Source organism: Leucopleurus acutus (genome assembly GCF_964270905.1).
Source record: "Leucopleurus acutus genome assembly, chromosome: 2".
Taxonomy (NCBI): Eukaryota; Metazoa; Chordata; class Mammalia; order Artiodactyla; family Delphinidae; genus Leucopleurus; species Leucopleurus acutus.
The window spans coordinates 92,304,260-92,329,597 of record NC_139143.1 but is presented as its reverse complement, the minus strand read 5'-3'; the positions used below and the strand labels follow the sequence as shown (position 1 = coordinate 92,329,597).

The following is a 25,338-nucleotide window of genomic DNA, read 5'->3' as shown; positions in this document are numbered from 1 at the left end:
GTATTCTGTTGTTTTTAGGTGGAATGTCATATAAATATCAATTAAGTCCATCTTGTTTAATGTATCATTTAAAGCTTGTGTTGCCTTATTCATTTTCATTTTGGATGATCTCTCCATTGGTGAAAGTGGGGTGTTAAAGTCCCCTACTATCATTGGGTTACTGTCGATTTCCCCTCTTATGGCTGTCAGCATTTACCTTATGTATTGAGGTGCTCCTATGTTGGGTGCATAAATATTTACAATTGTTGTATCTTCTTGGGTTTATCCCTTGGTCATTAGGTAGTGTCCTTCTTTTTCTCTTATAATAGTCATTACTTTAGAATCTATTTTGTCTGATATGAGTGTTGCTACTCCAGATTTCTTTTGATTTCCATTTTTATGGAATACCTTTTTCCATCTACTCACTTTCAGTCTGTATGTGTCCATAGATCTGAAGTGGGTCTCTTCTAGCATATATATGGGTCTTTTTTAAAATTCTTTCAGCCAGTCTGCCTCTTTTGGTTGGAGCATTTAATCTATTTACAATTAAAGTAATTATCGGTATGTATGTTCTTATTGCCATTTTCTTAATTGTTTTGGATTTGTTTTTGTAGGTGATTTTTCTTCCCTTCTTCTTTTGTTCTCTTCTCTTTTGATTTAATGACTATCTTTTAGTGTTATGTTTGGGTTGCTTTTCCTTCTTTGTGTGTGATTCTATTGTTTTTTGTTTGCAGTTCCCATGAGGTTTTGATATAGCAATCTTTATATATACAAGGTTGTTTTAAGTTGCTGGTATCTTAATTTCAAATGCATTTCCCATTTCCTGCTTTTGTACTCTCCTCACGGTTGCTGGTTTTGATATATTTGTATGTTGATGAATTTTTACTTTTACTGTATGTTTGCCTTTACCAGTGACTTTTCCCATTTGTGATTTTCTTGTTTCTAGTTGTGGCCTCTTTTTTTCCCCCCACCTAGCGAAGTTCTTTTAGCATTTTTTGTAAGGCTGGTTTGGTAGTGCTGAATTCTCTTAGCTTTTGCTTATCTGTAAAGTTTTGATTTCTCCCTGGAATCTTAATGAGAGCCTTGTTGGGTACAGTATTCTTGGTTGTAGGTCTTTCCCTTTCATCACTTTAAATATATTCTGCCACTCCCTTCTGGCCTACAGAGTTTCTGCTGAAAAATCAACTGATAGCCTTATGGGTTTTCCCTTGTATATTATTTGTCACTTTTTCCTTGTTGCTTTTAATATTTTTTTCATGGTATTTAATTTTTTTCTGTCTGATTAATATGTGTTTTGGCATGTTCCTCCTTGGGTTTATCCTGTATGGGACTCTCTGTGCTTCCTGGCCTTGAGTGAGTGTTTCCTTTCTAATATTAGGGAAATTTTTGACTATAATTTCTTCAAATATTTTCTCAGGCCCTTTCTCTTTCTCTTCTCCTTCTGGGACCCATATAATGCAAATTTTGGTACATTTATTGTTGTCCCAGAGGTCTCTGAGACTGTCCTCATTTCTTTTAACTCTTTTTTTCTTTATTCTGTTCTGTGGCAGTGATTTCCACCATTCTATATTCCAGCTCACTTGTTCATTCTTCTGCCTCAGTTATTCTGCTATTGATTCCTTCTAGTGTATTTTTCATTTCATTTGTTGTATTGTTCATATCTGTTCTTTAAATCTTGTAGCTCTTTGTTAAACATTTCTTGTATCTTCTCGGTCTGTGCCGCCATTCTTTTTCTGAGATTTTGGATCATCTTTAGTATTGTTACTCTGAATTCTTTTTTGGGTAGGTTGCCTATGTCCTCTTCATTTAGTTGTTCTTGTGGGTTTTTATCTTTTTTCTTCATCTGAAACATATTTCTCTGTCATCTCATTATGTCTAACTTTCTGTGTTTGTGGTCTCCTTTCCGCAGGCTGCAGGATCATAGTTCCTCTTGCTTCTGGTATCTGCTCCTTGGTGGAAGAGTTTGGTCTGGGGCCTTGTGGAGGTTTCCTGGTGGGAGGGACTGGTGCCTGCCCTCTGGTGGGTGGAGATGGGTCTTGTCCGGCTGGTGGGCAGGACTGTGTCAAGCGTATGAGGTGGCTGTGAGCTCAGTACTCCTTTAGGCAGCCTGTCTACTGATGGGTAGGGTTGTATTCCTATCCTGCTGGTTGTTTGGCCTGAGATGTTCCAGTGCTGGAGCCTGCATGCTGTTTGTGGGGCTGGGTGTTGGTGCTGAAATTGGAAACTCCAGGAGTGCTTATGCTTATCAATATTCCCTGAGGTCTCCACAACCAGTGTCCTTGCTTCCACAGTGAGCTACAGCCAACCCGTGCCTCCCCAGGAGACCTCCCAAGACCCCTAGGTAGGTCTAGCCCAGGTTCCTATGGAGATACTGCTTTGTGCTGGGTCCCCGTGCATATGAGACCCTGTGTGTGCCCTCTAAGAATGCAGTCTCTGTATCCCTCAGCTCTGTTGGGCTCCTGAACTCAAGACCCACTGGCCTTCAAAGCCAAATGCTCGGGTGGCTCTTCCTCCCGACACCAGAACCTCACACTGTGTTGGAGGGCTATTTTTATGTGGGAATGTTCTTGTGTAGTCTCTGTGTGTTTAATATTTTTTGGTTTGGGGGCTGTTTTTTAGTATGGATGTCTGCCACCTGTTTCCCAGTGTATGCTGGCCGTTATCCCCTTGATAGGAGGTTGTGGTGACCAGAGCCTGCACTAGATATTGAGTGAGGCCTCCCCTTTGCTGTGTGATTGTCACAGCCCTGTCAGGGGCAGGGTTTGCTCCCTAGTTCTTGGAGTAGAGGCCCCCAGATCTGTTTTGGAGCTGTATTTCTGATCTGCAGTGCTAGGTAGGCAGGATTGGAGCATTCCCACTGGGAGAGACGCCGCTAAATATTACTCCTCTGAAACTGTTCACCTGTGAGCGTGCTCTGTTGTGTCACCTTTTACCCATTGTGTGGGCTCACAAATTACATTTTTGTTGTCAGTGCTCATGACCCACCTTAACTGTGGATATGCCAGCAATTGATTGGCCCTGGTGTCTTTTTGGCGTTGTTTTCACCAGGCCACCACCACAGACCTACTGAAGTCAGGTCCAAGGACTGCAGTAATCGTGCACCTGGACCCACTGTTGGAGCTATGGAGGCTGCTCAGACTGTGGCCTAGCCTAATTCCTGAGTGTATGTGCCCACAAACCCTCCACTTGCTAAAGCTAGACCTGTCTCATCTTCGGGAGCACTCATTGTCCTTTCAAATGTTCCACAGGTGCTGAATTTACAAAGCTGGCAGCAGGAGTGTAAATCTGTGGTTCGCACAGCCTCAAGGAGAGATTTCAGCTCTTCTTCCTTAGTCACACAACCCCTGGGGCTCAGCTTTGGTTTCAGCTCCACATCTGCGTGTGGGTCACCCACCGGTGTCTGCTTCTGAGGTTGCCCAAGAGTACATGAGCCTGCCCTGGCGAGAGGGGGCTGGGGCAGCGATTTGGGTATGTGAGCCCACCCAGACAGGTTGGGGGGAGCTGAGGTGGTGACCAGGGCATGCAAGTCTGCTCAGGAGGGAGCTCCTCGTAATGCCCATGGAGGCAAGGGCCAGCACGTGGGGAAAGAGGCTGCAATGACAGCCCCGCCCTTCATGTGCCATTCAACAATGATGCTTCGCTTCGATGGTGCCCCAGGCTTCTTCCACGAATGTTCCCAGTTGCGCAGCTCCTCACTCCCGTCCCTTCAGGCTGTCTCCTCGCAGCCAACAACAGACCTTTCCCTGGGTCTGCTCTCCAAACTCCATGTTCCAGCACCCAGCCCCCGCCTGCAGTGGCAGACACATGTCTCAGGCTGGGGCGTGCAGGGCTGTGGCATGCAGGGCTGTGGCATGGACCATCTGTGTAGGTCTCACTCTGTCCTGCCTGCCACAGACTGGTTGCTGTACTCTCCTTCGAGCCCCTGAAGTTCCCCTTCTGTCCCAGCTGATCTTCCCCCTGGTGAGGGGGCTTCCCTGGGTGCAGGAACCTCTCCTCTTCTTCAGCTCCCCACCAGGGGCACTGGTCCCATCCCACTTCCTCTTTTTTTCCTTTCTTTCATCCTACTGAGTTATGCAGGAATCTTTCTTGTCCTTTTACGTGTCCAAGGTCCTCTGCTAGTGTTTAGAAGGTGCTCTGTGAGAATTGTTCCATTTGTGGATGTATTTGTTGGGAGAGGTGAATTCCATGTCCTCCTACTCTGCCATCTTGACTCCTCCCCACCTCATTGTGGTTTTGATTTGCATTTCCCTGATGATTAGTGATGTTAAGCATCTTTTCATCTGCCTGTTGGCCATCTGCATGTCTGTTTTGGAAAAATGTCTATTCAGGTCTTCTGCCCTTTTTTTAATCGAGTTGCTTGTTTATTTTGATGTTGAGTTGTATGAGTTCTTTGTATATTTTGGATGTTAATCCCTTATCAGATATATTGTTAGAAATATTTTTTCCCATTCAGTAGAGTGCTTTTTCATTTTGTTGATAGTTTCCTTCTCTATGCAAAAGTTTTTATTTTGATTCCCATTTGTTTAATTTTTGCTTTTGTTACCCTTGCCTAAGAAGACATATCCAAAAAAAAATATTGATAAGATCAATGTTAAAGAGCATACCGCCTATGTTTTCTCCTAGGAAGTTTATGGTTTCAGGTCTTGCATTTAAGTCTTTAATCTATTTTATTTTTGTATATGGTGTGAGAAAGTAGTCCAATTTGATTCTTTTGCATGTAGCTGTCCAGTTTTCTTGACACAATTTATGAAGAGGCTGTCTTTTCCTCATTGTGTGTTCTTCTTTTGTTGTAGATTAATTGACCATATAAGCATAGGTTTATTTCTGGACTCTCTATTCTGTTCCATTGATCTATGTGTCTGTTTTTGTGCCAGCTCCTTTGATTACTGTCGCTTTGTAGTACAGTGTTGAAGTCAGGGAGTGTGATACCTCCTGCTTTGCTGTTCTTTCTCAAGATTATTTTAGCTATCTGGGATCTTTCATGTTTCCATACAAATTTTAAAATTATTTGTTGTAGTTTGGTGAAAAATGCCATTGGTATTTTGATAGAGATTGCACTGAATCTGTAGATTGCCTTAGGTAGTATGGTCATTTTAACAGTATTAATTCTTCCAATCCCTGAGCTTAGTATATTTTCCCATTCTTTTTTGTGGCACCTTCACTTTCTTTCATCTGTGTCCTATAGTTTTCTGACTACAGGTCTTTACCTCTTTATTTAGATTATTCTTAGGTATTTTATTCTTTTTCTTTTGCAATTTTAAATGGGATTTAAAAAAAATTTTTCTTTCTGCTTGTTCATTGTTAGTGTTTAGACATGCAACAGATATCTGTATGTTCATTTTGTATCCTACTATTTCTTTCAATTTTAGTAAATAATATTTTGGGGGGATTTTGCCCTGTTAATCTACATTTTCTATATTTTGAAAATTGTAGCATCTATAGTATTGTCCTTTTTTCAATCCTGATGTTGGTTATTTATGCCTTTTGTTATTCTTGATCAGTCTTACCAGGCATTTATCAATTTTGGAAGTTTTAAAAAAACACAGCTTTGGATTTTTTGATCTTCTCTGTAGGGTGCTTGTTTTTGTTTCATTAATTTATGTTCTTTATTATTTTCTCCTCCTTTTATTGTTTTTTCATTATGTTCTTTTTCCAATTTGATATTAATTCTTTGATGATTAATTTTCAGTCTTTCCAGTGTACACATTTTAAGGCAATATATTTCCTTCTAAGCTTGTTGTAGTTGTGTCTCGTAGGTTTAAATATATATTAAATTAGTATTGTTTCATTCAATACCTTCCTATATTTCTCAGTTTCTGAGCTTAATGGCATGTTATGTTTTTGGAATTGATTTCTGTCATAAGCACACTGTAATTAGAGAACACACTCTGGTATGACTTCAGTACTTTGGAATTTATTGACATTTGCTTGATGGACCAATATAGGGTTACTTTTTATAAACACACCCATATACCTGAAAATAATGTGTATTCTACAGTTGTTGGGTGAAGTGTTCCATTTGGTCAAGATTATAGTCATATTCTTTAAACTGCTGCATATTTATTGATTCTATATCTTTACTTCTTTTTTCTTCGTGTTTTATTACTTGAATGAGATTGATGTGTTAAAAAATCTCACTTGATGATTGTGGATTTCTGTTCTTCCTTGAAGTTCTGTCAATTTTTCTTTTAATACCACGTTATTAGGTACATACTATAATATATGTAATTTTTTTATACAATATGGAACTTTATGTGTATACTTAATATATATTCTATATATATTCTGTATATTCTATACATAATAGAACTTTTTTTCCACTTTAAAGACACTCACTTTATCTATGTAATAGTGTTTTCTTGCCTTAGAGAATAATTCTTCTTTTTTATTGTTATAACTATACCACTTTTCTTCTTAGTGTTTACAGGGTTTAATTTATTTATTTATTTAAAATTTTTGTTGGAGTATAGTTGATTTACAATGTTGTGTTAAGCATGGTATTTTTAACAACCTATTTACTATTGTGCTTTCTATATCTTTGTTTTAGATGTGTCTCTTATGAACAACATACAGCTGGAGTTCATAATTTTTGTCCTTTTTACTGGTACATTTTAGCTTCAGAATACATAATCTCCTTTCTCTCTCATGTCTAACTTATATGCTATCATACTCTTATTATTGTCACATATTGTAATGAATTTGTTTTTATAAGGGTTTTGTATTGCCCAGGAAGAAGGAAAGAATAGAGTGAATTGGGGAGAGGCAATAAATACTAAGAATGTTTAGAATTGATGAAATACACGAATTCATAGATATAGGAAGACTGATGGATACCTAGAAGGAAAAATTAGAATAAATGCAGAACTAGACTTAGTATAGTAAAACTACAGAATGTTAGACACACATAGGTCTTAAAAGTAGCTAGAGAGAAATGAGAGATCACCAATGAAAGAATGACAAGAGATTTACCGTGGACATCTCAGCAAGCAACAGTGGAAGTTAGAAATCAGTGAAACAATATTCTCAAGTACAGAGAAAAGATCAACCTTGAATTATGTCCACAACGTGTCTCTCTTTTATGTTGGAGAAATAAGGACATTTTTAGATGAAAAACTGAAGGAAACATATTTTTCAAGAACACTCAGATAGTTAACAAAAATGATCATGTATAGGGCCACAGAATTCAAAGGCTTGAAATCATACAGAATATGTCCTCTAACCACAATTCTATTAATCTAGAAATTATAACGTGTTTTTTTAATGAAGGTCTGAAGTTAATACCTTTACTATGAACATTGTTATGCCAATATATTTGAAAGATACAAAAAATATGAAGTGAAGTCGATTAACCAAAACAATCTCAAAACGAATAATTAACCTGAATAGTCCTATTAAGGAGATTGGATCAGCAGTTTAAAATCTTTCCACAAACAAACTTCAGACTCAGATGGTTTTAGATTGGAGTTGCATTTGTAAAAAATCTATAAGAATCTCCAGATGAGTTAATAAAGTATTGAGTCATTTAGTAAGGTTGATAGATATATAATCATTACACAGAAAAAATTACTAGTCTTAAACATCTGCAACAAGCTATTAGAAAATGTAATTTTAACAATCTACCATTTATGTGAAAATGCTGGTTCTCTCCAAATTAATATACGTATTCACACACTGTTGCTGGGAGTTTAAATTGGTTCATGTACTTTGGAAAACGATGTTGTTATCTTGTAAAGTTGAACATGCAATCTGCAATTTCAGGTCTGGATATAGAGAAATTTATACATTTGTACCAGGAGACAATGTTTTTGAGAACAGTCACACCATTATCGTGTGTATTATCTCCAAGTTGAATACAATTCAGTGTCTGTGAACAGTTGAGTACATAAATAAACCATGGTATATTCATACAATGGAACACTACTCTGCAGAGAAAATGAAGGAACTATACACACATAAATATGTAAAACCTACTGCTGAGTGAAAATGCAAGACAGAAAAATATACATACTAAGAAAACATTTATATAGAGTCTGAAACAAAAAACTCTGAAATACTGATATATCATTATTCAGTAAAGCTATAAAAAAGGGGAAGGGACTCATGAATATTAAATTAAGAATCTTTGTTACACTTCAGGGAGCAGAAGGGGAAACTAATGAACAGAGGCATTCAGAAGCCTTTATCAACATTTATAATATTCTGTGTTTTAAAGTTGGTGATTGTTGGACTTCCCTGATGGTCCAGTGGCTAAAACTCTGTGCTCCCAATGTAGGGGGGCTGGGTTTGATCCCTAGTCAGGAAACTAGATCCCACATGCCACAACTAAGAGTTTGCGTGCTACAACTAAAGATCCTGCATGCTGCAACTAAAGGACCCATGTGCCACAACTAAAGGTTCCTCACGCCTCAACTAAAAGATCCCTCATGCAGCAATGAAGATCCCACATGCTGCAACTAAGACCCGGCACAGCCAAATAAATAAATATTAAGAAAAATAAAGTTAGTGGTTCTTTCATGGGTACAGAATACAGTCTGTTTCATTATTAAGTTACCCATGCCTCCCTTCCCCAATTCTTGTCACTGTCCTCTACCCCCTCCTCAATTCTAATTCAGTCCTAATGCCGTAAGTGATTCTGGAGAGTGAGTGCTAATTAAAGGTCCTCTTTTTTAAAATATTTATTTATTTATTTATTTATTTTATTTTTGGCTGCATCAGGACTCAGCTGCGGCACACAGGATCTATTGTTGTGGTGCGCAGGCTCTAGAGCACGTGGGCTCTGTAGTTGCAGTATGTGGGCTCTCCAGTTGTGGCCTGTGTGCTCAATAGTTGCAGTGCACAGGCTTAGTCACCCTGAGGCATGTGGGATCTTAGTTCTCTGACCAGGGATCGAACCCACATCCACTGCACTGGTAGGCGGATTCTTAACATTGGACCACCAGGGAAGTCCTAAGGTCCTCTTTCTTTTGATAATTATTATATTAGTAAATATTTGTACAAAATATATGGAAAAAATAGAAACTGGAGGTGTTGATTCTTTATAGAAAATTAATCTCAGTAATACTGAGTGTGCTTTTTAATGGAATCCATTTTAACTGTTTTTCTTTAGTTGCTTGTGTTTTTAGTGTCATATCTAAGGATACATTGCCAAATCTATCGTCATGCATTTTAACTCCTATTTTCTTCTAAGAGTTTTTGGTTTTAGCTATTACATTTAGATCTTTAATCTATTTTGAGTTATTTTTGTAATGTGATATGAGGTAAGAGTCCAACTTCATTCTTTTCCATGTGCTTATTATTTGTCTTAACAACATTTGTTAGAAACTGTTCTTTCTCCATTGAATTCTTTTGTCATTCTTATTGTTAGAAGCTATTCTTTCTCCATTGAATTGTCTTGTCATTCTAAGTTGACCATAGTTGTATGGCTTTATTTCTGGACTTCCTATTCTATTCCATTGATCCATATGTTTACCTTATGTCAGTACCACGCTGTTTTGATTATTGTAGCTTTGTAGTGAGCTTTAAAATTGGGGATCATGTGTCCTCCAACATTGTTCTTTTTCAAGATTGTTTTGGCTATCCAGAGTCCCTGGGAATTCCTTGTAAACTTTAGGATCAATTTGTTCTGACAAAAGGCAGTTGGAATTTGGGTAGAGATTGCAATGAATCTTTTCACTCTGTTGATAATGTTCAAGGGGACACTATCAAAGGTTGAAAGGACACTATCAAGGGAGTGAAAAGACAAGCCAAAAAATTGGAAAAAATATTTGCAAATCATTATTTGGTAATGATCTAATATCCAGAATATGTAAAGAATATTTACAATTCAGCAACAAAAGCCAGTCACTGAAGAACAAATACTGCATGATACCTAAAATAGTCAAACACATAGAAGCAGAAATTAGAAAAGTAAATACCAGGGACTAGGAGGGAGGGGGAAATGGGGAGTTGTTCTTCAATTTGCTTAGGTTTCAGTTATGCAAGATAAAGTAGTTCTAGAGATCTGCTGTACTACATAGTGCCTGTAGTCAACAATTCTATATTGTTTACTTAAAGCAGTCTACAGATTCAATGCAATCCCTATCAAATTACCAATGGCATTTTTCACAGAAATAGAACAAAAATTTTTACAATTTGTATGGAAACAAAGGACCCCGAATAGCCGAAGCAACCTTGAGAAAGAAAACTGGAGCTGGAGGAATCAGACTCCCTGACTTCAGACTACACTACAAAACTACAGTAATCAAGACAGTATGGTACTGGCACAAAAACAGTAATATAGATAAATGGAACAGGATAGAAAGCCCAGAGATAAACCCACACACCTGTGGTCAACTAATCTATGAAAAAGGAGGCAAGAATATACAATGGAGAAAAGACAGCCTCTTCAATAAGTGGTGCTGGGAAAACTGGACAGCTACATGTAAAACAATGAAATTGGAACACTCCCTAACACCATACACAAAAATAAACTCAAAAGGGATTAAAGACCTAAATGTAAGGCCAGACACTATAAAACTCTTAGAGGAAAACATAGGCAGAACACTCTTTGACATAAATCACAGCAAGATCTTTTTGGACACACCTTCTAGAATAATGAAAATTAAAACAAAAATAAACAAATGGGACCCAGTTAAACTTGAAAGCTTTTGCACAGCAAAGGAAACCATAAACAAGACCAAAAGGCAACCCTCAGAATGGGAGAAAATATTTGCAAATGAAGCAACTGACAAGGGATTCATCTCCAAAATATACAAGTAGCTTATGCAGCTCAATATCCAGACAAACAATCCAATCAAAAGTGGGCAGAAGACCTAAATAGGCTTTTCTCCAACGAAAACATACAGATGGCCAAGAGGCCCATGAAAAGCTGTTCAACATCACTAATTATTAGAGAAATGCAAATCAAAACCACCATGAGGTATCACCTCACACTGTTCAGAATGTCCATCATCAAAAAATCTACAAACAATAAATGCTGAAGAGGGTGTGGAGAAAAGGGAACCCTTTTACACCGTTGGTTGGAATGTAAATTGATACAGCCACTATGGAGAACAGTATGGAGGTTCCTTAAAAAACTAAAAATACAACTACCATATGACCCAGCAATCACACTACTGGGCATATACCCTGAGAAAACCATAATTCCAAAAGATGCATGCACCCCAGTGTGCATTGCAGCACTATTTACAATAGCCAGGTCATGGAAGCAACCTAAGTGTCCATTAACAGAGGAATGTATAAAGAAGATGTGGTACAATGGAATATTACTCAGCCATAAAAAGGAATGAAGTTGTGCCATTCGCAGAGACGTGGATGGACCTAGAAACTGTCATACAGAGTGAAGTAAGTTAGAAAGAGAAAAACAAATGTTGTATATTAACGCATGTATATGGAATTTAGAAAAATGGTGCAAATGAACCTATTTGCAAAGCAGGAATAGAGACACAATTGTAGAGAGCAAATGTATGGACACTAAGAGAGGGGTGAGATGGATTGGGAGGTTGGGACTGATGTATGTACACTACTATGTATGACGTATTTGGCTGGTGAGTTCCTACTGTATAGCACAGGGGGGAAAAAAAGAAGGTACATTCTGTTTGCAGGACATATATTAAGTTAGCCTTAAAAATACATTCCAGTATACATTACGTGCAGACAAGTACTGTTTGATTCCACTTATACGAGGTGCCTAGAATAGTCAAATTCATAGAATCAGAAAGTACATTGGTAGATGCCAGGGGCTGGGGGGTAGAGGGAGTGGGGAGGGAGAATGGGAAGTTAATGTTTAAAGGGGACAGAGTTTCAGTTTAGGAAGGTGAAATATTCGGGAGATGGATGATGGTGAGAGTTGCACAACAATGTGAATATACTTAGTGCCATTGAACTGTACAGTTAAATATGGTTAAAATAGTATGTTTTATATCATGTGACTTTTACCACAATAAAAACATTTTAAAAATGTATCAGGGTTAGGAGGATAGGGAGAAATAGGCATCAGTTAAAAAGAACCTGAACACTATCTATTAGAAGGAATAAATATGCACAAAATTTAAAAAAATTTGTTAAGAGAGTAGTCTCATGTAAGTGTTCTTATGACAAAAAAAACGGGACAGAAGGAAACTTTTGAAGATGATGGATATGTCTATTACCTTGATTTTGGCGATGATTTCATGGGTGTATGCATTTGTCCAATCTCATCACACTGTATACATTAACTATGTGTAGTTTTTTTGCATATGTTATACCTCAATAAAGCTTTTTTTTTTGAAAAATGCTTTTTCATTGAATCGCATGTGCGTTCTGTCCAAATGGAATAGTTACTTATTGTAATAAAACAGCAAACTGAGACTAAATAAATATTGTTGAAAAATTCATTAAAAATAAAAATATGGCTGCTTTTAAAATATTACTTGTCAAGACTAAATATGTATTTTAGGGAAAAAGATAGATATTATGAAAAATAAAGCACATCTCACCATATGAAAACTGTAAGTAAAATGATCCAACTATAATATCTATGAATAAATCATCTTTTAAGGGTCACAAAACCACAAAATGAATACAGAATATTTTCAAGTAATCCACAGAATTTATTAATGTTCATGCTGTTTTCTTTATTCAAAGGTCAATAAATTAGAATTAGAACTAGAAGGTGCCAAACAAAAATTTAAAGAAATGACTGACAGCTATCAGAAAGAAATTGAGGACAAAAAGCTATTAGAAGAAAATCTTTTGGGAGAGGTAGGAAAAACTAAATATGTTTGAGAAGTTGTTATACTAAAACCCTATATTTGTATGTTTGCATTTTAAGAGAAAAGTAATAATTCTTACTTTTAACATTATGATTCTTTAGAAGATTTAATAAATTTATACTAGGGATAATTAATTAGCTTTTTTAATAGAAGCTAAAAGTATCATTGTTATTCTAAGTATTTGAGTATTGGGTAGTATATAATCATTTTGAAAAGATTAAATGATCTTTACAGTGTTATACTGTCATTCACTTAGTAGAAGACCCTAACTAAAATAAACCAAAACAATAATGTATTTTCTACTTGGCTTTCCTAATTTCCTGGTGTTTGATTTCTGTATTTTAACTCAAATTTAACATTTAAGTTAAATTTGTTTTTTGTGCATTAATTTTAAAAAACTTTAAATTTATTTGATAGGTTGAGAAAGCAAAAGTAATAGCTGATGAAGCAGTAAAATTACAGAAAGAAATTGATATACGATGTCAACATAAAATAGCTGAAATGGTAGCACTTATGGAAAAGCATAAGGTAATTTTTTTCCTGTTGTGTAATGAAAATTATTAATTGGAGCCATATTTATGCATAAAAATGGTAAAATATAGCATTCTGATTTGTCAGAGAAAATTATTGTCTATGCAACAATGACTAATTATAGCTGGAATACTCTTGATCTCTCATTTCTCCAAGTTGAAGTCTTAACCACATGAAGCTGAGCCTGGGGGTCACTTCCTTGAGGAGGTCTCTCCTTATTGTCTTGATGGATAAATGTAATCACTCTTTTCCTCAATTTTCATAGTAGTCTCTTATAGACTTTCCCACCTTGTAGTTATTTAAATACATACCCAGGATATGTATTTAAATAAATATAATATAACTATAAATATAATATTTTTATCTTCTACCTGTGTCTAACACATACTAGGCTAAACAATAATAAATAGATGAAAGACAATGTTTGCTGTGTTTGTGAGTGTGCTCTATTTTTTATTGTTGTTTGAAAGTAATCATTCTCTTAGGGAATTAAGCCCTATACTCGTCAAGATTTGGAGAGGAAGTGGGCTATACCTGTCAATTAATCTTTATAAGTTGTTGCTAGGATATTATTATGAAGTAACCAATGAGGATTTAAAAAAATATTTTAAGTAATATTGTGAACTCATAGATTTAAGCATATTTGGTATGTCTTAATCCAGTACAGTTTTGATCCTTGTTGACACTTAAATTGTCCCAACTTTGGCCAGTGGGAGCCTCTTCGAACTGGTTGGCAGGTCCCTTTGATTTGACCCTAATAATCTGTGACAGCTTTCTTGCTTTCTGTTATGACAAAATTTTGTATTTTGTATTCCTCATTTTGTATTCCCTGCACAAGATCTGGAATCAGCCGTTTTTCAAAGAGGTCCTGTGTTTCTAGACTTTTTATAAATTATGAAATTCAGTGTCTCTAATTTAAAAAATTATTTCTTGCTCTTGGGTTATTTCTAAGACAGTTATCTATGTTTCATTGTTTTTATTGTTAGAATTTAAAAATGTAGTTGAAAAAATTAAAAAATAGCTCAGATATGTATTACTGAATTCATAAACATCATTTTTTATAAATATTAAATGCATAAGGATACCAGTCATATTAAAATGTAATCTTTTGGGCTTCTAATATACTTAAAATGGTTTCTCTTTTTAACATAGCACCAATATGATAAAATTGTTGAAGAAAGAGACTCAGAATTAGGACTTTATAAGAGCAAAGAACAAGAACAGTCATCATTGAAAGCATCTTTGGTGAGAACAAATAGCAGTAGAAGCCAATTTTCATGTCAGCATGGCTGGTAGTAAAGAATAATAAATAAAACCATAATTTTGAACTGTAGAATCAAATAATCATAAATCTGAAAGGGATGTTATAGATCTTATAGGTAGGTGGTTTTCTAATCATTTTTTTGGTAAAACGAACTCTGTTTTTCAAATGAAAAGTTATAAACTCCAGTTACGAATAAGTTTTGAGCTCTGATTGAGGTTGGGAAAGGAGGAGTGAGATAGATTGTGAGAGAATGAGAAGGAGAGATATACATAGTGTTAAACATTTCTTTAGAGCAAACTATACAAAAGTTGTCTAAATGAAATCTTTAGTTATATTCAACTAGGAGCCTTCATATCAGTAGGGTTTTAAAAGTGTATATATTTCATGAGTGAATTTATTTCTCTATAAAACTAAATTGGTTTTGAAACACTAGTTTGAATTTTTATTGTCTTAAGAAATATATGGATGCACTTATAAGCTTCATGTTCCTTTTTCTTTAGGAGACTGAACTATCCAATCTCAAAATTGAACTTTGTTCTGCTAAGAAACAACTTGAAATAGAAAGAGAAGAAAAAGTAGGTTTTGTGGCATTATAGATAAAGTAACTAATTTTAAGTTTTAGGTGTAACTTAAGTTTTTATAAACATGTCATATTAGAAAATAATAGGATAAATTTGAGTAAGGATTAAAAATATAATTTTCCCCATTAGCTTTTATTTCAGAAGTATTTAGCATATTCCCTTGTTTAAATATTAAAGACATATAAATATAAGTATACTTTAAGAGTAGGCGAGCTTTCAGATATAAATATTTGAGAAATATTATTTCATATATTATAAAGTACTTATGTATTTGGATGTGTTTTTTAGCTATTGATCATGTTTCAGAAAAAAAATAATGCCTTATATTCGTATAGTGTTTTGGAATTTACAAAGTGAATTGACTCACACTTTAAAATGACAAATACTTTTTTTTTCTTTCTATATGACAGCTCACTGTGCTGAGTATACTACTTATATATAATTTAATCTTTATAGCAGTTCTATAAACAATAATTATTATCGCCATTTTTATAGAGGTTAGCTTATTTATTCAGGATCACATAATAAAAAAAAATAGAATGGCTTAGAATTCAAATCTAGGTTTATTTTTCATAATTCCAAATCCTCCTCTCTAATCACTCTGCAACGTGCCTAGGTAACATGCAATTTCAATTTCAAACCTCTGTGCATTTGTTCACTTTGTTTCCTGCATTTAATTTCTTTCTTCCTTTCTCCACCTATGGAAAACTTCACATATCTTTTATCTTGCAAAGGTGAGCTGACTGTATATAAGTATTCTCATAGTATTTTGCTCTTATATTAAAATAGTTATGTCACTCTGTGCCCCATTATATTTCAAGTTCCTCAAGGGCTGGGGTTATGTCTATTTATCTTTGTCTTTCCTTTATTTGAGCATAGTGCTTTGAAAATTTTCTGTTTTCGACAAATGTTTGTCAAAGAGATGACTAAGTGGCTTTTACTTCACCTGCGATTGTAGCGTACATATTTACCTTTATCCTACTGTTTTAGTAAAAGAGGAATAATACTTCCTTGTATTAAACCACTCCTAATGTTCTTTCTTCTAGGTTCTTTTTCCAATTTTATTGAGATATAATTGACAGCACTGTATAAGTTAAGGTGCACAGCATGATTTGCCTTACATACATTGTAAAATGATAACCACAATAAGTTTAGTTAACATCCATCATCTTATATAGATTAAGAAAAAGAAAGACAAAGAAAAAAAAGGTTTTTTCCTTGTGATGAGAACTCTTAGGATTTACTCTCTTAGCAACTTTCAAATGTACCATACAGTAGTGTTAATGATAGTCATCATGTTATACATTACATCCCTAGTACTTGTCTTATAACTGGATGTTAGTGCCTTTTGACCACCTTCATCCAGTTCCCCATCTCCCCAAACCCTGCATCTTGTAACCATAAATCTAATCCTCTTCTCTGTGAATTTAGTTGTGTTGTGTTTGTTTTTTAAGATTCCACATGTAAGTGATATCATATATTATTTGTCTTTCTCTGTCGATTTCAGTTAGCATAATGCTCTCAAGGTCTAACCATGTTGTTACAAATGAAAGGATTTCCTTCTTTTTACACCTGAATAATACTCCATTGTATATATGTACTGCACTGTCTCTATCCATTCTTCGTCTATGGACACTCAGGTTGTTTCCATGTATTGGATGTTGTGAATAATGCTACATGGGGGTGCAAATACCTCTTCAACATAATAATTTCATTTCCTTTGGATGTAGTCTCAGAAGTAGAATTTCTGACTTGTATGGCAGTTCTATTTTTAATTTTTTGAAGAATCTTTATACTGTTTTCTGTAGGGGCTGAACCAATTTACTTTCCCATCTGTAGTGCACAAGGGTTCTTCTTTTTCTCTGCATCCATGCCAGCATTTATCTCTTGTTTTATTTGATAATAGCCATTCCAACAAACATGAGGTAATATATCTAATAGTACTTTTGATTTGCAGTTCCCTGATGATTAGTGATGTTGAATACCTTTTCATTTACTTGTTGGCCATTTATATATCTTCTTTGGAAATATGTCTACTCAGGTCCTGTGCCAATTTTTAAATTGGATCGTTTGGCTTTTGGCTATTGAATTGTATGAGTTCTTTATATGTTTTTGACATTAACCCTTTATCACATATATGGTTTGCAAATATTTGGCAGTGTTTTGCATAGTTGGGGAAGCTAGGTGCTTACTTTCCTGGTCTCACTTTTCCCCATGGGAAAAATTGCTGACTTAACAGGTTCTCTTTGGGAACTGTGCTGTACTGTCTTGGGAGAGGGGGTGATGTGGGTAAAATGAAACCATTCTTTTTATCTTCTTCAGTGTGTTGAATCTGGGTTTTTTTTTTTTTTTTTTTTTTTGCTCTAATGGTGTGCTGGAAGTTCTCTTTTGGACTCCAGAACTTCCACAGAGGTATTCTCATCTATGGATTATAGTCAAAATCTGTGTTCTTGATGGGGAGGACGGTAAAAACGCCTATTCTGCCATTTTGCTGAAATCACTCTCCCCTTTTTCCTAATGTAAGCATTTAGTACTATAAATTTCTCTCTCAGTACTGCTTTAGCTGTGTCCCGTTGTTTTGATATGTTGTGTTTTGTGTTCATTCAGTTTTTTTTTTTACTTCTTTACTAGACTTTTGAAATAAAAGTTTAGCCCTACTTTTCATGTTTCTAAAGACTTTTTTTTTTACATCTTTATTGGAGTATAATTGCTTTACAATGGTGTGTTAGTTTCTGCTTTATAACAAAGTGAATCAGTTATACATATACATATGTTCCCATATCTCTTCCCTCTTGCATCTCCCTCCTTCCCACCCTCCCTATCCCACCCCTCTAGGTGGTCACAAAGCACCCAGCTAATCTCCCTGTGCTATGCGGCTGCTTCCCACTCGCTATCTATTTTATGTTTGGTAGTGTATATATGTCCATGCCACTCTCTCACTTTGTAACAGCTTACCCTCCTCCCTCCCTATATCCTCAAGTCCCTTCTCTAGTAGGTCTGTGTCTTTATTCCCATCTTACCCCTAGGTTCTTCATGACATTTTTTTTTCTTAGCTTCCATATATATGTGTTAGCATACGGTACTTGCCTTTCTGTTTCTGAGTTACTTCACTCTGTATGAAAGACTCTAGGTCCATCCACCTCACTACAAATAACTCAATTTCGTTTCTTTTTATGGCTGAGTAGTATTCCATTGTATATATGTGCCACATCTTCTTTATCCATTCATCCAATGATGGACACTTAGGTTGCTTCCATCTCCTGGCTATTGTAAATAGAGCTGCAGTGAACATTTTGGTACATGATTCTTTTTGAATTCTGGTTTTCTCAGAGTATATGCCCAGTAGTGGGATTGCTGGGTCATATGGTAGTTCTGTTTGTAGTTTTTTAAGGAACCTCCATACTGTTCTCCATAGTGGCTGTACCAATTCACATTCCCACCAGCAGTGTTCAAGGGTTCCCTTTTGTCCACACCCTCTCCAGCATTTATTGTTTCTAGATTTTTTGATGATGGCCATTCTGACTGGGGTGAGATGATATCTCATTGTAGTTTTGATTTGCATTTCTCTAATGATTAATGATGATGAGCATTCTTTCATGTGTTTGTTGGCAATCTGTATATCTTCTTTGGAGAAATGTCTATTTACGTCTTCTGCCCATTTTTGGATTGGGTTGTTTGGTTTTTTGTTATTGAGCTGCTTGTAAATTTTGGAGATTAATCCTTTGTCAGTTGCTTCATTTGCAAATATTTTCTCCCATTCTGAGGGTTGTCTTTTGGTCTTGTTTATGGTTTCCTTTGCTGTGCAAAAGCTATGAAGTTTCATTAGGCCCCATTTGTTTATTTTTATTTCTATTTCTCTAAGAGGTGGGTCAAAAAGGATCTTGCTGTGATTTTTGTCATAGAGTGTTCTGCCTATGTTTTCTTCTAAGAGTTTGATAGTTTCTGGCCTTACATTTATGTCTTTAATCCATTCTAAGCTAATTTTTGTGTATGGTGTTAGGGAGTGTTCTAATTTCATACTTTACATGTACCTGTCCAGTTTTCCCAGGACCACTTATCGAAGAGGCTGTCCTTTCTCCACTGTACATTCCTGCCTCCTTTATCAAAGATAAGGTGACCATATGTTTGTGGGTTTATCTCTGGGCTTTGTATCCTGTTCCATTGATCTATATTTCTGTTTTTGTGCCAGTACCATAGTGTCTTGATTACTGTAGCTTTATAGTATAGTCTGAAGTCAGGGAGCCTGATTCCTCCAGCTCCGTTTCTGGTTCTCAAGATTGCTTTGGCTATTCGGGGTCTTTTCTGTTTCCATACAAATTGTGAAATTTTTTGTTCTAGTTCTGTGAAAAATGCCAGTGGTAGTTTGATAGGGATTGCATTGAATCTGTAGATTGCTTTGGGTAGTAGAGTCATTTTCACAATTTTGATTCTTCCAATCCAAGAACATGATATATCTCTCCATCTATTTGTATCATCTTTAATTTCTTTCATCAGTGTCTTATAATTTTCTGCATACAGGTCTTTTGTCTCCTTAGGTAGGCTTATTCCTAGATATTATATTCTTTTTGTTGCAGTGGTAAATGGGAGTGTTTTCTTGATTTCACTTTCAGATTTTTCATCATGAGTGTATAGGAATGCCAGAGATTTCTGTGCAGTAATTTTGTATCCTGCTACTTTACCAAATTCATTGATTAGCTCTAGTAGTTGTCTGGTAGCATCTTTAGGATTCTCTATATATAGTATCATGTCATCTGTAAACAGTGACAGCTTTACTTCTTCTTTTCCGATTTGGATTCCCTTTATTTCCTTTTCTTATCTGATTGCTGTGGTTAAAACTTCCAAAACTATGTTGAATAAGAGTGGTGAGTGTGGGCAACCTTGTCTTGTTCCTGATCTTAGTGGAAATGCTTTCACTTTTTCACCATTGAGGATGATGTTGCCTGTGGGTTTGTCATATGTGGCCTTTATTATGTTGAAGAAAGTTCCCTCTATGCCTACTTTCTGCAGGGTTTTTATCAAAAACGGGTGTTGAATTTTTTCGAAAGCTTTCTCTGCATCTATTGAGTTGATCATATGGTTTTTCTCCTTCAATTTGTTAATATGGGTTATCACATTGATTTATTTGCATATATTGAGGAATCCTTGAATTCCTGGAATAAACCCCACTTAATCATGGGGTATGACCCTTTTAATGTGCTGTTGGATTCTGTTTGTTAATATTTTGTTGAGAATTTTTGCATCTATGTTCATCAGTGATATTGGCCTGTAGTTTTCTTTCTTTGTGACATCCTTGTCTGGTTTTGGTATCAGGGTGATGGTGTCCTCGTAGAATGAGTTTGGGAGTGTTCCTCCCTCTGCTATATTTTGGAAGAGTTTGAGAAGGATAGGTGTTAGCTCTTCTCTAAGTGTTTGGTAGAATTCACCCGTGAAGCCATATGGTCCTGGGCTTTTGTTTGTTGGAAGATTTTTTATCACAGTTTCAATTTCAGTGTTTGTGATTTGTCTGTTCATATTTCTATTTCTTCCTGATTCAGTCTTGGCAGGTTGTGCATTTCTAAGATTTGTCCATTTCTTCCAGGTTGTCCATTTTATTGGCATAGAGTTGCTTGTAGTAATCTCTCATGATCTTTTGTATTTCTGCAGTGACAGTTGTTACTTCTTTTTCATTTTTAATTCTATTGATTTGAGTCTTCTCCCTTTTTTTCTTGATGAGTCTGGCTAATGGTTTATCTATTTTGTTTATCTTCTCGAAGAACCAGCTTTTAGTTTATTGATCTTTGCTATCGTTTCCTTCATTTCTTCTTCATTTATTTCTGATCTGATCTTTATGATTTCTTTCCTTCTGCTAACTTTGGGGTTTTTTATTCTTCTTTCTCTAATTGCGTTAGGTGCAAGGTTAGGTTGTTTATTCAAGATGTTTCCTGTTTCTTAAGGTACGATTGTATTGCTATAAACTTCCCTCTTAGAACTGCTTTTGCTGCATCCCATAGGTTATGGGTCATTGTGTCTCCATTGTCATTTGTTTCTAGGTATTTTTTTATTTCCTCTTTGATTTCTTCAGTGATCACTTCGTTATTAAGTATTGTATTGTTTAGCCACCATGTGTCTGTGTTTTTTACAGATCTTTTCCTGTAATTGATATCTAGTCTCATAGCCTTGTGGTCAGAAAAGATACTTGATACAATTTCAATTTTCTTAAATTTACCAAGGCTTGATTTGTGACCCAAGATATGATCTATCCTGGAGAATGTTCTATAAGCACTTGAGAAAAATGTGTATTCTGTTGGTTTTGGATGGAATGTCCTATAAGTATCAATTAAGTTCATCTTGTTTAATGTATCATTTAAAGCTAGTGTTTCCTTATTTATTTCATTTTGGATGATCTGTCCATTGGTGAAAGTGGGGTGTTAAAGTCCCCTACTATGAATGTGTTACTGTCGATTTCCCCTTTTATGGCTGTTAGTATTTGCCTTATGTATTGAGGTGCTCCTATGTTGCATGCAGAAATATTTACAATTGTTATATCTTCTTCTTGGATCGATCCCTTGATCATTATGTAGTGTCCTTCTTTGTCTCTTGTAATAGTCTTTATTTTAAAGTCTATTTTGTCTGATATGAGAATTGCTACTCCAGCTTTCTTTTGGTTTCCATTTGCATGGAATATCTTTTTCCATCCCCTCACTTTCAGTCTGTATGTGTCCCTAGGTCTGAAGTGGGTCTCTTGTAGACAGCATATATATGGGTCTTGTTTTTGTATCCATTCAGCCAATCTGTGTCTTTTGGTGGGAGCATTTAATCCATTTACATTTAAGGTAATTATCGATATGTATGTTACTATTGCCATTTTCTTAATTGTTTTGGGTTTGTTATTGTAGTTCTTTTCCTTCTCTTGTGTTTCTTGCCTAGAGAAGTTCCTTTAGCATTTGTTGTAAAGCTGGTTTGGTGGTGCTGAACTCTCTCAGCTTTTGCTTGTCTGTAAAGGTTTTAATTTCTCCATCAAATGTGAATGAGATCCTTGCTGGGTAGAGTAATCTTGGTTGTAGGTTTTTCTCCTTCATCACTTTAAATATGTCCTGCCAGTCCCTTCTGGCTTGCAGAGTTTCTGCTGAAAGATCAGCTGTTAACCTTATGGGAATTCCCTTGTGTGTTATTTGTTGTTTTACCCTTGCTGCTTTTAATATGTTTTCTTTGTATTTAATTTTTGACAGTTTGATTAATATGTGTCTTGGCGTGTTTCTCCTTGAATTTATCCTGTGTGGGACTCTCTGTGCTTCCTGGACTTGATTAACTATTTCCTTTTCCATATTAGGGAAGTTTTCAACTATAATCTCTTCAAATACTTTCTCAGTCCCTTTCTTTTTCTCTTCTTCCTCTGGAACCCCTATAATTCGAATGTTGTTGCATTTAATGTTGTCCCAGAAGTCTCTGAGACTGTCCTCATTTCTTTTCATTCTTTTTTCTTTATTCTGCTCTGCAGTAGTTATTTCCACTATTTTATCTTCCAGGTCACTTATCCATTCTTCTGCCTCAGTTATTCTGCTATTGATCCCTTCTAGAGTATTTTTAATTTCATTTATTTTGTTGTTCATCATTGCTTGTTTCCTCTTTAGTTCTTCTAGGTCCTTGTTAAATGTTTCTTGCATTTTCTCTATTGTATTTCCAAGATCTTGGATCATCTTTACTATCATTATTCTGAATTCTTTTTCAGGTAGACTGCCTATTTCCTCTTCATTTGTTAGGTCTGGTGGGTTTTTATCTTGCTCCTTCATCTGCTGTGTGTTTTTCTGTCTTCTCATTTTGCTTATCTTACTGTGTTTGGGGTCTCCTTTTGCAGGCTGCAGATTCGTAGTTCCCCTTGTTTTTGATGTCTGTCCCCAGTGGCTAAAGTTGGTTCAATGGGTTGTGTAGGCTTCCTGGTGGAGGGGACTAGTGCCTGTGTTCTGGTGGATAAGGCTGGATCTTGTCTTTCTGGTGGGCAGGTCCACGTCTGGTGGTGTGTTTTCAGGTGTCTGTGGCTTTATTATGATTTTAGGCAGCCTCTCTGCTAATGGGTGGGGTTGTGTTCCTGTCTTGCTAGTTGTTTGGCATAGGTTTTCCAGCACTGTAGGTTGCTGGTCGTTGAGTGAAGCTGGGTGTTGGTGTTGAGATGGAGATCTCTGGGAGATTTTCACCGTTTGATATTACATGGAGCTGGGAGGTCTCTTGTGGACCAGTGTCCTGAAGTTGGCTCTCCCACTTCAGAGGCACAGCACTGACTCCTGGCTGCAGCACCAAGAGCCTTTCATCCACACGGCTCAGAATAAAAGGGAGAAAAAGTAGAAAGAAAGAAAGAGGATAAAATAAAATAAAATAATTAAAATAAAAAATAATTATTAAGAAAAAAAATTTTTAAGTAAAAAAAGAAAACGGACGAACAGAACCCTAGGACAAATGGTGAAAGCAAAGCTATACAAAATCTCACACTGAAGCATACACATATACACTCACAAAAAGAGGAAAAGGGGAACAAATAATATATCTTGCTGTCAAAGTCCACCTCCTCAATTTGGGATGATTCGTTGTCCATTCAGGTATTCCACCGATGCAGGGTACATCAAGTTAACTGTGGAGATTTAATCCGCTGCTCCTGAGGCAGCTGGGAGAAATTTCCCTTTCTCTTCTGTGTTCGCACAGCTCCCGGGGTTCGGCTTTGGATTTGATACTGCCTCTGCGTGTAGGTCACCTGAGGGCATCTGTTCCCCACCCAGACAGCACAGGGTTAAAGGAGCAGCTGATTCGGGGGCTCTGGCTCACTCAGGCTGGGGGGAGGGAGGGGCACGGAGTGCACGGCGAGCCTGTGGTGGCAGAGGCCGGCAGGACGTTGCACCAGCCTGAGGCGCCCACCGTGCGTTCTCCCGGGGAAGTTGTCCCTGGATCCCGGGACCCTGGCAGTGGCGGGCTGCACAGGCTCCCGGGAGGGGAGGTGTAGATAGTGACCTGTGCTTGCACACAGGCTTCTTGGTGGTGGCAGCAGCAGCCTTAGCATCCCATGCCCGTCTCTGGGGTCCGCGCTGATAGCCGCGGCTCGCGCCCTTCTCTGGAGCTCCTTTAAGCAGCGCTCTGAATCCCCTCTCCTCGCGCACCAGGAAACAAAAAGGCAAGAAAAAGTCTCTTGCCTCTTCGGCAGGTCCAGACTTTTCCCCGGACTTCCTCCCGGCTAGCTGTGGTACACTAACCCCTTCAGGCTGTGTTCTCGCCGCCAGTCCTCTGCCTGCGATCCAACCGAATCCCGATCCTCAGCTCCCAGCCCTGCCCTCCCCGGCGGGTGAGCAGACAAGCCTCTCGGGCTGGTGAGTGCCAGTCGGCACCGATCCTCTGTGCGGGAATCTCTTCCCTTTGCCCTCCATACCCCTGTAGCTGTGCTCTCATCCGCGCACCAAAGCTTCCCCCCTCCGCCACCCGCAGTCTCCGCCCACGAAGGGGCTTCCTAGTGTGTGGAAACCTTTCCTCCTTCACAGCTCCCTCCCACTGGTGCAGGTCCCGTCCCATCCCTATTCTTTTGTCTCTGTTTATTCTTTTTTCTTTTGCCCTACCCAGGTACATGGGGGGTTTCTTGCCATTGGGAGGTCTGAGGTCTTCTGCCAGCATTCAGTAGGTGTTCTCTAGGAGTTGTTCCACGTGTAGATGTATTTCTGATGTATCTGTGGGGAGGAAGGTGATCTCCGCGTCTTACTCTTTGCCATCTTCCCCCTCTCCCCATTCAGTTCTTATAATTTTATTTTTCTTTGAGACTTCTTCTTTGACCCATTGATTATTTAGAAGTTTGCTTTCAAATTTTCATGTGTTCAGAGATTTTCCTGTTGTCTCTCTGTTACTGATTTCTAGTTTGATTCCATTATGGTTAGAGAATACAATCTTTATGAGTTCTGTATTTGTCTGCGTGATACTATAACAAAAATACCATAGATTGATGGCTTAAACAACAAATATTATTTCTCACAGTTCTGGAAGCTGTAAGTCTGAGATCAGAGTGCCAGCATGGTAAAGTTCTGGTCAGAGCCCATTTCCTGGCTTGAAGACAGTTACTTTCTTGCTATGTCCTCACATGGCTGAAAGAGAATGCTGGTCTCTTCAACTCTTTATGAGTACCAGTCCCATCGTGAGGGCTTCACCTCTATGACCTCTTCCAAACCCAATTACTTCTTAAAGGCCCTACCTCCAAACACCATTCCACACTGGGTGTTAAGGCCTT

The 25,338-nt window shown here is 37.0% G+C and overlaps 1 protein-coding gene across 2 annotated transcripts in view; it reads left to right on the top strand.

Moving 5' to 3' along the window:
• The window catches only part of SYCP1 (synaptonemal complex protein 1), a gene marked incomplete at both ends in the record, with an annotated part of 153,453 nt that overhangs the window by 102,836 nt on the left and 25,279 nt on the right, over nt 1-25,338 (top strand). Inside the window, 4 exons of one of the 2 annotated variants that reach the window (XM_082832353.1) lie at nt 12,604-12,720; nt 13,149-13,259; nt 14,415-14,507; nt 15,027-15,101. In XM_082832353.1, the coding sequence (XP_082688479.1) occupies nt 12,604-12,720; nt 13,149-13,259; nt 14,415-14,507; nt 15,027-15,101 (396 nt within the window). The remainder of the gene's footprint in view (nt 1-12,603; nt 12,721-13,148; nt 13,260-14,414; nt 14,508-15,026; nt 15,102-25,338) is intronic. The other variant, XM_082832354.1, reaches the window with a different exon arrangement.